The sequence below is a fragment of the Cercospora beticola genome, chromosome 7 (assembly GCF_033473495.1).
Source record: "Cercospora beticola chromosome 7, complete sequence".
In the NCBI taxonomy this organism is placed as follows: domain Eukaryota; kingdom Fungi; phylum Ascomycota; class Dothideomycetes; order Mycosphaerellales; family Mycosphaerellaceae; genus Cercospora; species Cercospora beticola.
This window is the reverse complement of record NC_088941.1, coordinates 2,812,884-2,825,162: the sequence shown is the minus strand read 5'-3', so window position 1 is coordinate 2,825,162 and position 12,279 is coordinate 2,812,884. Positions and strand designations below refer to the sequence as shown.

Sequence of the window (12,279 nt, the reverse complement as noted above, 5' to 3'; positions counted from 1 at the left end):
TCCCCGCAAGTCTTATAAGAAGAGGCTACATAATTGCCACATTGCAGACCAGGGCAACAATTCTGGCCTTGATCACAGCGGCCTGAAAGGTATCAGAGTGGCACCGTCAATTACTTATATGCTTAGCTTACCGCCTTTGTTTTGACAATGGTGACAATGATATCTACTCTCTCCAGCTAACTGCAGACAGCCCGTACCTGCACAACAGTCGCTGGTTCCCGGAAGGCACTTCGCTGTACAGTAGCAATTAGATATCGGTCTGGTATGAGCTGGACTGCGATCAACGAGCCATTGAATTGGAGACACGCGAGAACTTCCCCAACTAGTGCTAAAGATGTTATCATGATAGATGGACGCATGATGTTGCTGAGAGTCGAAATGTGTGCAAGAGAGTGGTCAAGTGAATCACATGGGAAACGGCTGCTCCGTCTCCGTATATACAACACGCATTGCGGAATTGCTCCGGGATCTATTCTCAAAAGAATTCTCGTATTGAGTCGGTTATCTGCATTTGGAGTATGCATGGTAGGGCACATCTCGCTTTTTCCGCATTTGCAGCTTTGTTGACAGGCGGTTCAGCGCAGTCGACTTAGGGCAGCTTATTAGAGTTAGCAGGAGAGCCCTGAAGGGCCTGGACCTCATTTTCTTTGAATCCGTGGTTGCAGGTAATAGATTGTAGATCATCAATACCTCACGCTTTGTTTCAGGATCTCTGTGCTCGCCTTACTGTCTCGATTATTTCCAACCTTCCTGTCGTTAGGTATCAGTACTTCTCTCAACTATCTTAGGACCGTTGAACTCGGCGGAAGAATGGACTCAGCGAATAACATTTTATATCGATTCTGTGTGCTGATCGTATCATCTAGCTTGCGCATTGCTCTCTTCTACAGGTCTTCTAGTCGTAACAGTTGTCGGTCGCACAATAAAGAATACCTGCACGCTGGTCAGTTCAGCCTGTCCAACAGAGTTTGTACCACTTGGCTGATACTCACATATACACGTTTCGATTCATCTCACGATTCCTGGAACATGTGCGTGGGGATGTTATAGTCGGCATAGTCCATATGCACGAAAGCTCGGTCGACTGCAACACCACATTAGCATATGGTCGTGATCAAGTGTCAAATGAATAGGGACTTACCACTCGGTACACTCTCCAGCACATACTGCAACGACTCTCCCAAATCGTGCGAATCCCTCAAACTAATCTCCTCATCCAACACAATATCCACCTCCACATTCAACTTATCACCCGAATGATAAGCCTGCAGACCTTGAATCTTCTGAATCGTCTTTGCGAAGCGCATCGTCAGATACAACAGGATGTTTCTCTCATCGGCACTCGCCGACGCGCCTGTCAGATTTCGAATGTGCTCATTCGCAGTCCGAGACCAGTTGACAATGACGTATAACGACAGAACAATACCGCCGACAGGATCGAGCCACCAGATATTGGCGTAGTAGCCCACGAGAGGGAAAATGATGGAGAAAGTGTTGAACACGACATCGGTCATGGCGTCTTGAGCGAGAGCTTGGACGGAACTGTTTTTGATGAGGCGACACCAAGCCCAGCAGGCGCCTTTGATGAGGACTGTCGAGGCCATGATGGCGATGGCAGGGGCGGTGAGTTGAACGGGTTTGTGGTCGCCGTTTGTGAGGCTGGAAAGTGCTTCCCACATAACTTGGATGAAGGCTGTGATCATGATGACGGAGAAGACGAGAACTCCGACCGGTTCGAGACGTCGGCGGCCGATCGGGTAGGCGTACTGATCAGTCCGAGAGATGAGGCGGGTAGTGATGCCGACGATGGCAGTGGAGAGGAAGTCGAGCGCTGCGTCGACCAAGGAGGCCAGCACAGAGACGGATGAGGAGAGGATCACGACGATGATCTTCATGATCAGCAGAGCGGTATTGGCTACCAAGTTGACAATAATTGCCACTGTGACGATCCGCGATTGGGATGAGGCCTCCTCTTCCAATTCGAGATCGGGCGGCATTTCTTGCGCCTCGATATCACCGTTTGAAGACGCGAGGAGAGGTTCTGATTCGTTCGAGTCGTGATTCGTATTGGCCTTCTTCACATTGTACAGATCCTTCGTTCTGATGACCTTTTGTGGTGGAGGGTAACCTTCGGTGTAGAAATCGCCATCGTCGAAGATACTGTCCTGCGACCCAGCGCGTTCATGGTAGATGTGTGGAGGGGAGGTGCTCTCCTCGTCTGCTCCCTCATCAATGGTCTCGGGTAGGTCTTTCTGCCAAGACTTCTTCCTCATTGCGCGAACGTGTGTCGCTTGGTATTCCTGAATAAGGTCATGAGGCAGACTACTGTCCAACAAGCGATCGATGTACATGTAGTGCTGGATAAGGTAGTTATTCCGCTCATAGTACTTTCGGATCGCTTTGCTCTTGATCGTTTTGAGCTGGTCTTCCGATTTCCAGTACTGTTCCCATCGATATCGCGGATTTGTGGATCCGATCAGACGCTGGCTGCGTACTTGTGGTGTATTGAGGATGCTGGCAGCATAGCTCATCCGCCGACTGTCATTGTCTCCTCCTCCCCATCCTGCTGCCGAAGAGTGTGCAATCTCCAGCATATCATCGCTCGTCTCGCTGTCTCGTCTCTTCCGGAGGAGCGGCATCTCTGCTGCCGAGACTGAGTTGGTCCGCTTCGTCCATGGACTCTTGGGTCGTTGGAGGCCGGCTACGCTAGCCGATGATCGTGACTGTATGAGTGAAGGCAGATGCGAGCCCCGGGTGGAATAGGGCGAGGCGATGCCATCGGCGGTGGTGTGCAGGGCATCGGCATGGTTGAGGGGTAGAAAGTCTTTCAGCGTACTGATGCGGTAGACGTTGCCTGCTGGCCGAACAACCTCCGCGTTCTGAGACCGCGTTCGTTGCAGGTTGTTGGCGTTGCTGTTTTCATTGTCGCTCGGGAGCGACACGTGGGCACACATTGTGGAATGGCCTCGGGAGGGAGTAAGGAAATGAATGAGTTATCAAAGGAACGACATAGCCAGAAATGTATTGTTGCTTTTCTGGTGAGGCAATGCTCCAGCTCTCCCATGTGCTGCAGCTTTCAACCACCTGCAGGGTTTGCCCACATCGTGCATCTCGGCCTCATTTGCCGACCTCGCCTAATTTGATTGCCGAGGCCGCACCGCACCACTTCACCTCATCTTTCACGTTCATGCTTTGGAATACTCTGGGCCAACATACGAGCAACATCCACGCCTGCAGTCATTAGACAAAGCTTTCGGAAGAATACCACGAGCTTGCTATGCTGATCATGCATGAGCTCCGACACCGCGTTAGGCATGGCCGCCACGAGGCCGACGCAATCCTGCATAATCCAATACATGACCACGAGTTACACGACAGCTCATTGCGGGCACTTACTTAGCTCTTACTCTGCAGCAGTAATACTCAATAGGCAACACTTGATTTTTGGGCATCTGCTATACACCGGGACCACACAATCATGCCAACCTCATGTCTCACCAATTGAACTCTTGGCATCACCATAATGGTCCCATCCTTCTCAGTCGGACCGCAGCTCCCTCGCATTCTGGGAGTCAGATTTTTCGCCCACCACTCAAGTGGCATCTCAATGTCTCTGCTTCCGTGACGCTTCCCTTCTGCTCTATAATGCCTCAAATCGGCGAAATCAGGCAAGCTGTGACCTGATTCAACCCGAAACGGAGCCTTGGCCTTGCACGTGCGGCTGTTCAATCTCCACCGACTCTCTACACTCTTGAGCAACCAGGCTACAATCGTCATGATATCGACTGAATCGAGGAGAAGGCCTACTCTGACCACGTAACGGCTTCACAGGTCAGATACTGGAACACTCCGAGAGGCCGTGATGAGATTGATGTGCATGGTACCAGCCTATTGAACTTCTTGCACTGTTCACCAATACTTCTGTTCGAGGTTTTGCGTTCCGCAAGGCCGCGATGAAACGTTGATGTCTGTGGTCTGTCTGTCCCCAGGCCTGAAGGACATCCCGATGATTTTGGTCTTGCCTGTCTGCTTTGGGACCGCGCGGTCGGTAAATCAGGCCAAGCCAACAAATAGAGTCTTGCTGGCGCAGACGAATGCACTCATCTGACGCCCGTATGTGGTCGGACAATGGGAATGCGAGGAGCGATGCCATCGTTCAAGTCTGCCGAGCCATTTTTTGATCTCGGCACAAATAAGACGGGCCTGCGACCAGAGTTGTGGACGCGGGTGATGCGCACACGCCCACTGATGGCCCAAGCCAGCGATTTGTCTAGCAGGTGACCAGCTTCCAGCAACTTGGCATGTTGCTTTCGTCTTCACTCCGTCGCCGTCTTAGACGCCCGAAGCGACACTATGACTGGAATGTGCTTGATCAAACATCCTGGGGAACCAAGTAAGGGTACGGGTTGCTCCAGAAGAAAGTTGAGTATAGAAATTCGATGATCGTCGTATACGTGGAAACATATGCTGATGCGAGAGAAAAACTGCATACACGCATGCCAGCTTCGTTTCGTATGTGCCGGACATTGCTGGCAGGAGCGATATAGAGGATTTTGAAACTGGAGAGATCAGTCAACTGTGATTGCAAGAGCCATATGCACCCGAATCAACTTACTGTGTCTTGACACAATAATTGAGATCTCGGAAATTCGAGAAAGGGAGGAAGACGCTTGCTGTGGAAAGCCGAAAGAGCGGCAACTGGTGGGCGCAATCTTGAGAGCCAGAAATGGAGACATTGGACCAATATCGCGTGGGCCTTAGAAGCTGCAACGGTGGTCTATTGTCATCGAAGGCGTGTGTATGTCGAGGAAGCTGTCGATATCCATGATCACCGGAGCTGAGTCATTGCGCGAAGCCGGGATCTCATCGATACCATCGACGTGGTCGTCATCGAAGCAGGACCTGACTTTTAATAAGCTTTGACACAATTTGAACGGGATGGAAGTAATATGGAAAAGAGAATTGAGAGTGAGGAGGATTCTGTCAAACGACAAGACTTACTCATCTGGACAAATGCAAATATCAACGATTCGGCAAACACTATTTCGGTCGGTCAGCAACATGCGAGTGCACAACATTGTCGATGCCAGCCAGCAGCTTTGGAGAGGTGCTTACCGGACATGCCGCCCTCGCGGCGGAGGCACAGCCCATTCCGTCGGTCCAGGAATTCGCCTTGCGCCGATGAGCTTGTCCCGAGCTTCTCGCATCACATGGACCTGTGCCAAAATACCCTTCGTCGGATGAAAGGACGCCTCTGCACGCTCGGCCGGATTGATTGCCAGCATGCTCCGGATCAGCTCCAGCACGCCCGGGGTCTCATATTCGCGAGAGATTCGCAAGCCACTCGACTCTGTACCAATGTTCGCCGGCTTTTTCTCCCTGGATGCGAACATGTACATCATCAGCCCGAAGGCATAGATGTCTGAAGCTGTCGTTCGAGCATCGCTCATTGCGTGAAAGGCCCAAGCGTTCTCCTTGATGGGCTGCAGGCCACCAATGCATGCGACATCCTCGGGAGCCAAGTAACATAGAGTCCCAGCGAGTCCGTTCGCTCGCGGTTGCCCTGAGAACTTTGCGGTGCCGAAATCAGCAAGCTTGATCTCAGGCAAAGGGAACAACCCCCAGCTAAGAAGGAACTGTTCTTCTTTTACATCGGCATGTACAATGGGCAGATGCTCCGGGTCTTGCGTGTATTGGCCCTTGCCGACGTACCTGAGGCCACTGTGGAGGTATGCAAGAGCTTCCATTCCTTGGACCAAGACGTGGAGCAGGAAAACTACTGGCATTGGGCTCCTGACACGCGAAAGCCAGTGCGTGTACTGCTGCGATAGCGAACCCGCATTGCAGTACTCCATGTAGATCTTGTGGCGCCCTGGCGCAGCGAGATCTGGCAGACAATCAAAAGCTGCAACGATACGAGGATGTGGCAAGACCATCCTGAGCAGCATATTCGCTTCGTGAGGCAGCTCATCGTGCTTGGCTTGCTCTTTCGACAATTTGGTCGCCTTCGTGTGCTTGACGGCAAAGACTTCGGGCTTATCAACATTGCTGAGCAGGTATACCTCTGCCTCCGTTCCTTGGCCTATCTGTTCCTCGCGGAAGGTGTGGTGCTTGAAGTAGTTCTTTTGATAGGTCTTCTTCAAGTTGTAGACCGCCGAGTTGGGAGATGGGCCAATGATTGGATTGCCTGTGCCGATGACACTGGTGACAGCACTGGAGATTGCGGTTGCGACTCGAGACATGATTCTTGGTCGCGCCGATTTTTGCTGTACGACTTTCAAGGAAGGAACTGCTGTTGACTTGTTCGGAATCTCTGTGCCGGCTTGCTTCTTGGAAGGTCTGTTCAGTGTAGCGGCGTGATCGTCCAAGAAAGGCGGAAAGATAACAAGCTCTGATGCTTGCGCTGGTGAATGCGAAGTCTTCGGCCTGCTAGGTGAATTGGTGTTTGGCTCAGTCACGACAAAGGACTTAACAGTCAGCTGCTTGCTTGTGAATGCCGACATCTTTGATCAACAGAGACGGAGGGTGGCAAGAAGTGGGTTCTGCCTAGTCTTCGCTTGTGACTGGTTCGATGTGAGGAGGGTCTTGTTTGAGAAGGAGAAGACATCTTGACAGATCGCCACGATATGTATTGCTCGAGCATGGAGGGCGACGACTTGCGCACAATGGCTTGGTGCAGCAGAGATAAAGAACAAAGGTGGACACAATGCCTTTGTGCGTATAGGGTGGGTGAAAGGAAAGGAAAGTACTGCACGCCAAGAAAAGATCAGGAGGCAGTGTGATGAGGGTGAGATGGAAAGAGAAGGGAGAATGGAACGAATAGAAACCGAGCTGCTTTTGAAGGAGTTTGCAACTGCAGCACAGGCGGGGAGGTGGGTCAAGACAGGAGATGTCATTCTCTTTGACATACGGGATATTGTGGAAATGGAATCCCCACTTTCTGCAGGAAGCCGCTGCTCGCACCCACCTCCACCTCTATAAGCCAGATTTCATCGGAGGCGCGATTCCCGCAAACATGATCGGAGATTCAACAGCATTGATCAACAGCGAATTATGGCACGTGGTAACACGGAATAGGATGAGTTCCACTTCAGAATTTGCCTGGAAATTTTTCTTCATTCAGTGTGAATACCAGACTCTACACAAACTGCCATCGATGAAGCGACATGCAAGAGGCCGCAGAAGACGTCAGCACAGCTCATTCCGTTCCATCCAACTTCTTCCTCAATTAAGTTGGCATCATCTAAAACCTTCACCTCCCTACGACGACCCCTCCCTTTGCGCCTCCCAAAGCCTCCGAAACCCCTCAGAAGATCCCCCATCATCTCGTTCCAACAACTCCCTCGGCCGTCCCGTTTCCACAACTCTCCCATTAGCCAAAACAACCACCAGATCAAAATCCACCACCTCATCAAGCCGATGCGCCACAACAACAACCGTCTTGTCAGCAAACTCCTCGCGAATCACAGCATTAACAACAGCGGCCGTTTGCTCATCGAGACCACTCGTAGGTTCATCCAAAAGAATGATGTTGCTGCTGCAAGATTTGATCAATGCGCGTCCGAGGCAGAACAGTCGACGTTGTCCGAAGGAGAGCTGGTGGTCTTGTATTTTGGCGTCGAGCCCAGCAGTACCATTACCATTTTCACCACCATCATGGTCGTGGCCATTATGATCACCATCACCATCGCCTTCGCCATCGCTGCTGCTACGCGCAGCAGCAGCAAAATGCTCACGCCATAGGTGAACCTTTTGCAAAATCTGAATACACCGCTCATCAGTCGCTTGGCCCATCGGATGAAGATTTTCGCGCACGGAACCTTGAAAGAAAAAAGGTTCTTGGGGTAGGACGTTAAGCGTTCTTCTGATATCTTCGCGAGGGAGGGACGAGATGTCGATGTCATCGATTGTCAGAGTTCCCGATGAGATTTCTGTGATGCGGAGGAGAGTTGCGATGAGAGAAGATTTGCCGCTGCCAGTGCGGCCACAAATGGCCACTTTTTGGCCCGAGGGGATGTGCAATGTGAGATTATGGAGGACAGGCGGGTTGTCTGGACCATAAGATGCTGTGAGATTTGTGCAGTTGATGGAGCCGTTGGTGGGCCAGTTTTGGGGTGGACTGCTTTTCTCGCTGGGACAATGCTCGCTTCCGACATTGCGCTCATACGCTTGAATTCTGTTGATGGCGCCGAGAGCTTGCTCGACTTGGGTCCATTCGGTTACCAAACTCTGCAATGTTGAAGAGAAGATGACGATGTTGAATAGCGCGACGCCAAGGAATGCTGTTGATGCATTGCGTATCGTCGTTGCGATTCCTACTAGCATGACTGCGAGGCCGGCGTTAAATAGATCCAGCACCAAGGTGAGCCATTGCTGAACACAAAACAGGAGGTAATACGGACGCTGAGAGAGATCGATGGCCTTGCGATTCCGCTCGCTGTACTCGGCTGTCCAAGCGTATGCGCGAATTGATTCAAGGCCGTTGATCGTTTCGAGGAAATGCGAGAACAGAGGTGCTTTGGCTTCAATGTCCAGTAGTCTTAACTGCCTGGATGTCCGGAGATAGAAGAGCGCAATTAAAATGAGCACCACGAAGCAGACCGGAATAGCAGCGGCGATGTATCCGGAGCCCATGAACACAAAGATCGCGGATGCGATTGTAGATAGGAATTGAAATACAAATTGGTTGATAGCCTGTGGGAGGTCGTTGTCGATCAATTCCAAGTCCTGACTGAATCGATTCAAAGTGGTTCCAGCATCGGTCGAGGTGTGAAAGGTCACTGGAGCGCTTGTATTTATCAGGCATTGTTAAACATGTGCGTGGGACGAACAACATACTTCATGGTTGTTGTCAACAGTACCTCGTGGAACTTCCTTGATGTCGTTGGGAGCACGATCAGGTTGAATGTTCTGTGCAACACAATGAGCGGTGTCTGAAAACGTACGCTAACGCGTCAGTACTTACGAATCCGCCACTGCACACCCCATGAGGGCCAACACCCCCAAAGTGGCGAATATGCCAAGCCAATATCCGATGTTTTGATTGGGGCTGGTGGCATTTGCATTGGTCCACCATTGGAGCCAGATTGCTAATGAACAATCAACTTGGACGTCTTTCTTCCCTGAGTGCAGGACGACTTACATGGAAAAGTGATGCCGAAGACAAGGACAGCACACGCGGAAAGATAGACAATAGTCATTGGCCATCCCGCCATCCGCACATAGTAATACCAGACCCGCAAATCGCCCTTGTGACGATGTTTCTCGGGCTCTGGGTCGAGGAGTAAGTCCAAGTCCCGCTCGGCATTACTGAATTCATCCTCCAATTCACGGTCCGACGACAGCTCTGCATGTGGGTTCGTTGGCGCCGATTTCTCTCCATAGACAGTGTCATCCTCGGCTGTAGAGCCACCTTTGACCATGCATCCGCTCATGTCCAAGTGAATAATGTGATCTGCGAGGCACAGATGATGAGCGGATGAGGTGGCAAAGACCACCGTGGTCTCGAACTGGGTCAAAATGCCCTTTTTGCCGAAGACCTCGCGCAAGATGTGCTGTTCGGTGGCAGGATCAAGACCTGTAAGCACACCGTCCAGCAGCACGCACCGATTCCGAGAATAGATGGCACGTGCGAGCGAGACACGGGCTTGTTGACCACCACTGACTTGGGAACCTTTCGCACCGATTGGAGTCTGATCGCCCATGCGCAGTTCTTGGAAGTCGGCAACCAAAGCACATGCTGAGATGACTTTGAGGTACCACTCTCTATCCCAGTCAGATTTTCCAACGATGTTGTTCTGAATTGTGCCCCAGCTGCACCACCCTTTCTGAGAGCAATATGCAGCCTGTGGGAACGCCGCTTCGATCTCTCCCGATGTGACAGGCAGTTCGCCGAGCAGAAGCTTAAGCAAAGTGGATTTCCCACTTCCCACTGGGCCGTATATAATTGTCATTCGGTTCTGCGGAACTGAGAACGTGAGCTCGTGAAGCACATCGCGGTCATCATTTTCATATCGGACTGATGCACTTTCTACCCTGTAGGCGTTTACGTGCATGCCGAGATCTGCTTTGTGTTCATCTGATCGCGTTGAAGGGCAAGTGGATTTTGGGGACAACACGGCCCGTGTATCCAGGCGTTCTGGTGACATGAGGTACTCTTGAATTCGTCGGAACGAGTTGACAATCGTTTGGATGTCTTCCATTCCGTCCACGGCGTACTGCACAGGCTGTTGAAGTAATTCGAAAATACTCAAAGCGCCGAAGGCGACGCCCTCTGTCAGCGTGCGTTCCGGAGTGTCTGATTGTGCAATGAGTATATATGCTAGGAAGCCCCATACTGGAGCTATGGCCAAGTACATAAAAGCTATGGATGACGGCAGCGGTCAGTACACAATCTCTCCAACAAGTTTAGTCACTCACTGGACATGAAAACGAAGATGTTCAAGATGCGGTGGCGTCGCGAAGCCCGGATTTCTGCAACTCTGAGCCATGCCAACTGTTTTGAAGCAAATTCGACCATTCCTATCATCTTGATGAATTTGATGGAAGAAAGGGTCTTGGCTGTTGCAGCCAACCGAGCCTCTATTGCTTCAAGCCATGGTACCTGTGCGTTACCGGAGGCTCTTGCGATGGGAATACCCGCGAACACACAAGCTGCGCGTACATTAGTGAAGCATCGGACATGTGATAAGTGGTGTGTACATTACCACCCATCCACGCCACCGCAGGCACCATGGCGAGTCCCAGGAAATCATACAGGAGCCAGAGACCCAGGCCAGCTTCGATGAAGCTGGCGTAGAGTTCGTGAAGGACGTGCATACTGCTCGTGATTCGATCGATATCTGCACTCATCAGAGTCACGGCCTCGGCATTGTCGAGATGAGCCGTCGGCATGCGAAGGGTTTTGTCAAAGATCAGAGCCACGAGGCTACCACGATAGAGGGTGATTAATCTGTAGGTCTTCTGCTGATAGACGGCGTTGGTCACAGCTATGCCGACAAGAACAATTGCATATGCGCCGATGAGCCCATACGCAGTCGTGCGATTGTCTTGGCGATCAGACGTCGAGGTGAAGTCCAGGACTCGCTGGATGAGGTAGGGCTGGACAAAGGTGAAGGCCGCAGATGCGAGACGAGGGAGCACGCCGGCCAGAGCGGGCCACTTGTAGTGTGTGATGAACAGGCACAAGAGACGATGCTCGGACTTGGTGACTGTGTCGGCAGTCAGCGTCATTCCTGCCGAGTTCACTGGCGATCACTGACCTTGTGCCCATTTCTGCTTCAATTCGGCTGGTCGAGAAGCTGCGAGAAGGTCATCGTCGAGCGGAGGAAGCGTGTTGGTGGTCAGCATGGTGCGATAGCCCTTGGCGAAGACGGCATTGAGCCATAGAAAGGTCGCACGATTCACCACGCCACTTGCTGCCTCGGGCGATGGAGGTCGGGCTCCATGCCGCAGCATCGAACGCTTTTCGACATTCTCGAGGGCGAATGTACATACCTTCGCCAGCAAGCCCCCCGCATTCACCCAGGCGATGGTCCTTCCTTGCGTGGTGAAGAACAGGGTGCGGGTGCGTGCGAGGTCGAGAATGAGGGCGAGGCCCAAGTACAGCACGAGGGTCGTGGAAGGGCGGAAGGCGCGACGATGCTCGAGAGTGGAAGTCAGTGCCAGCAGGACGGTGCCGGCCAGCAGGAGCGACAGGCATGCCACCGTCAGTCGTGTTTTGGGGACGGCATCGGGCGACGCCAAGACGAGGAGCGTGATCTGGACGGCGGCGTAGGCCAGATAGGTCATCTGGAGGGAGCGTCCGGGTCAGCTTCATGCGTGCGTCGAGCACTCCCCATTGATTGTACCGCACCAGCTTGCATGGCAGCAACCACGACCCGCGGATCAGGACGCGTTCATGTCGGAGACGGAGCAGCCTCCACACCGCCCACGCAGCTGTCCCGAAGGAAGGTCAGTTCCGCTGGGCAAGAGGGAGCGTCAATGGCGATACGTACCGGCAATGGCCAGCGGAGCAAGAGTCAAGATGGCCTCTTCGAAGAGGAGGGTGAAGTCGAAGCCGCCCAGACAGTCGCGCGACACCACCGGTCCCCAAGTGTCTTCGGCGGCGGGAGAGCAAGACATGGCGGCATCGCACGCAGAATACAGCGGACGAGACTTCCAGCCCAAACGATGCAGCAGCAGCACGAGTCTTTTCGATGCCGGCGGTGCACGGGGCGCTAGGCCCATAGAATAGCAGCCAATGCAGTGATCGGCATGCTTTTCAACGTCGGAGCCAAT

The 12,279-nt window shown here is 52.4% G+C and overlaps 3 protein-coding genes across 3 annotated transcripts; all 3 read right to left on the bottom strand.

Moving 5' to 3' along the window:
* Positions 1–1,013: 1,013 nt before the first annotated feature.
* On the bottom strand, positions 1,014–2,954 carry RHO25_011331 (uncharacterized protein; the record flags this gene model as incomplete). The annotated part of the gene is made up of 2 exons (XM_023601823.2): positions 1,014–1,084; positions 1,142–2,954. The coding sequence occupies 2 exons, from the start codon at positions 2,952–2,954 to the stop codon at positions 1,014–1,016; spliced, it is 1,884 nt and encodes a 627-aa protein (XP_023451251.1).
* A 2,157-nt stretch (positions 2,955–5,111) lies between these two features.
* Positions 5,112–6,503, bottom strand: RHO25_011330 (uncharacterized protein; the record flags this gene model as incomplete). Its single annotated transcript, XM_023601824.1, has 1 exon — positions 5,112–6,503. The coding sequence occupies one exon, from the start codon at positions 6,501–6,503 to the stop codon at positions 5,112–5,114; it is 1,392 nt and encodes a 463-aa protein (XP_023451250.1).
* Positions 6,504–7,260: 757 nt separating this feature from the next.
* Positions 7,261–12,123, bottom strand: RHO25_011329 (uncharacterized protein; the record flags this gene model as incomplete). Its single annotated transcript, XM_023601825.2, has 9 exons — positions 7,261–8,788; positions 8,839–8,910; positions 8,966–9,089; positions 9,143–10,363; positions 10,420–10,653; positions 10,707–11,210; positions 11,262–11,790; positions 11,855–11,937; positions 11,997–12,123. The coding sequence occupies 9 exons, from the start codon at positions 12,121–12,123 to the stop codon at positions 7,261–7,263; spliced, it is 4,422 nt and encodes a 1,473-aa protein (XP_023451247.2).
* Between the last annotated feature and the right edge of the window lie 156 nt (positions 12,124–12,279).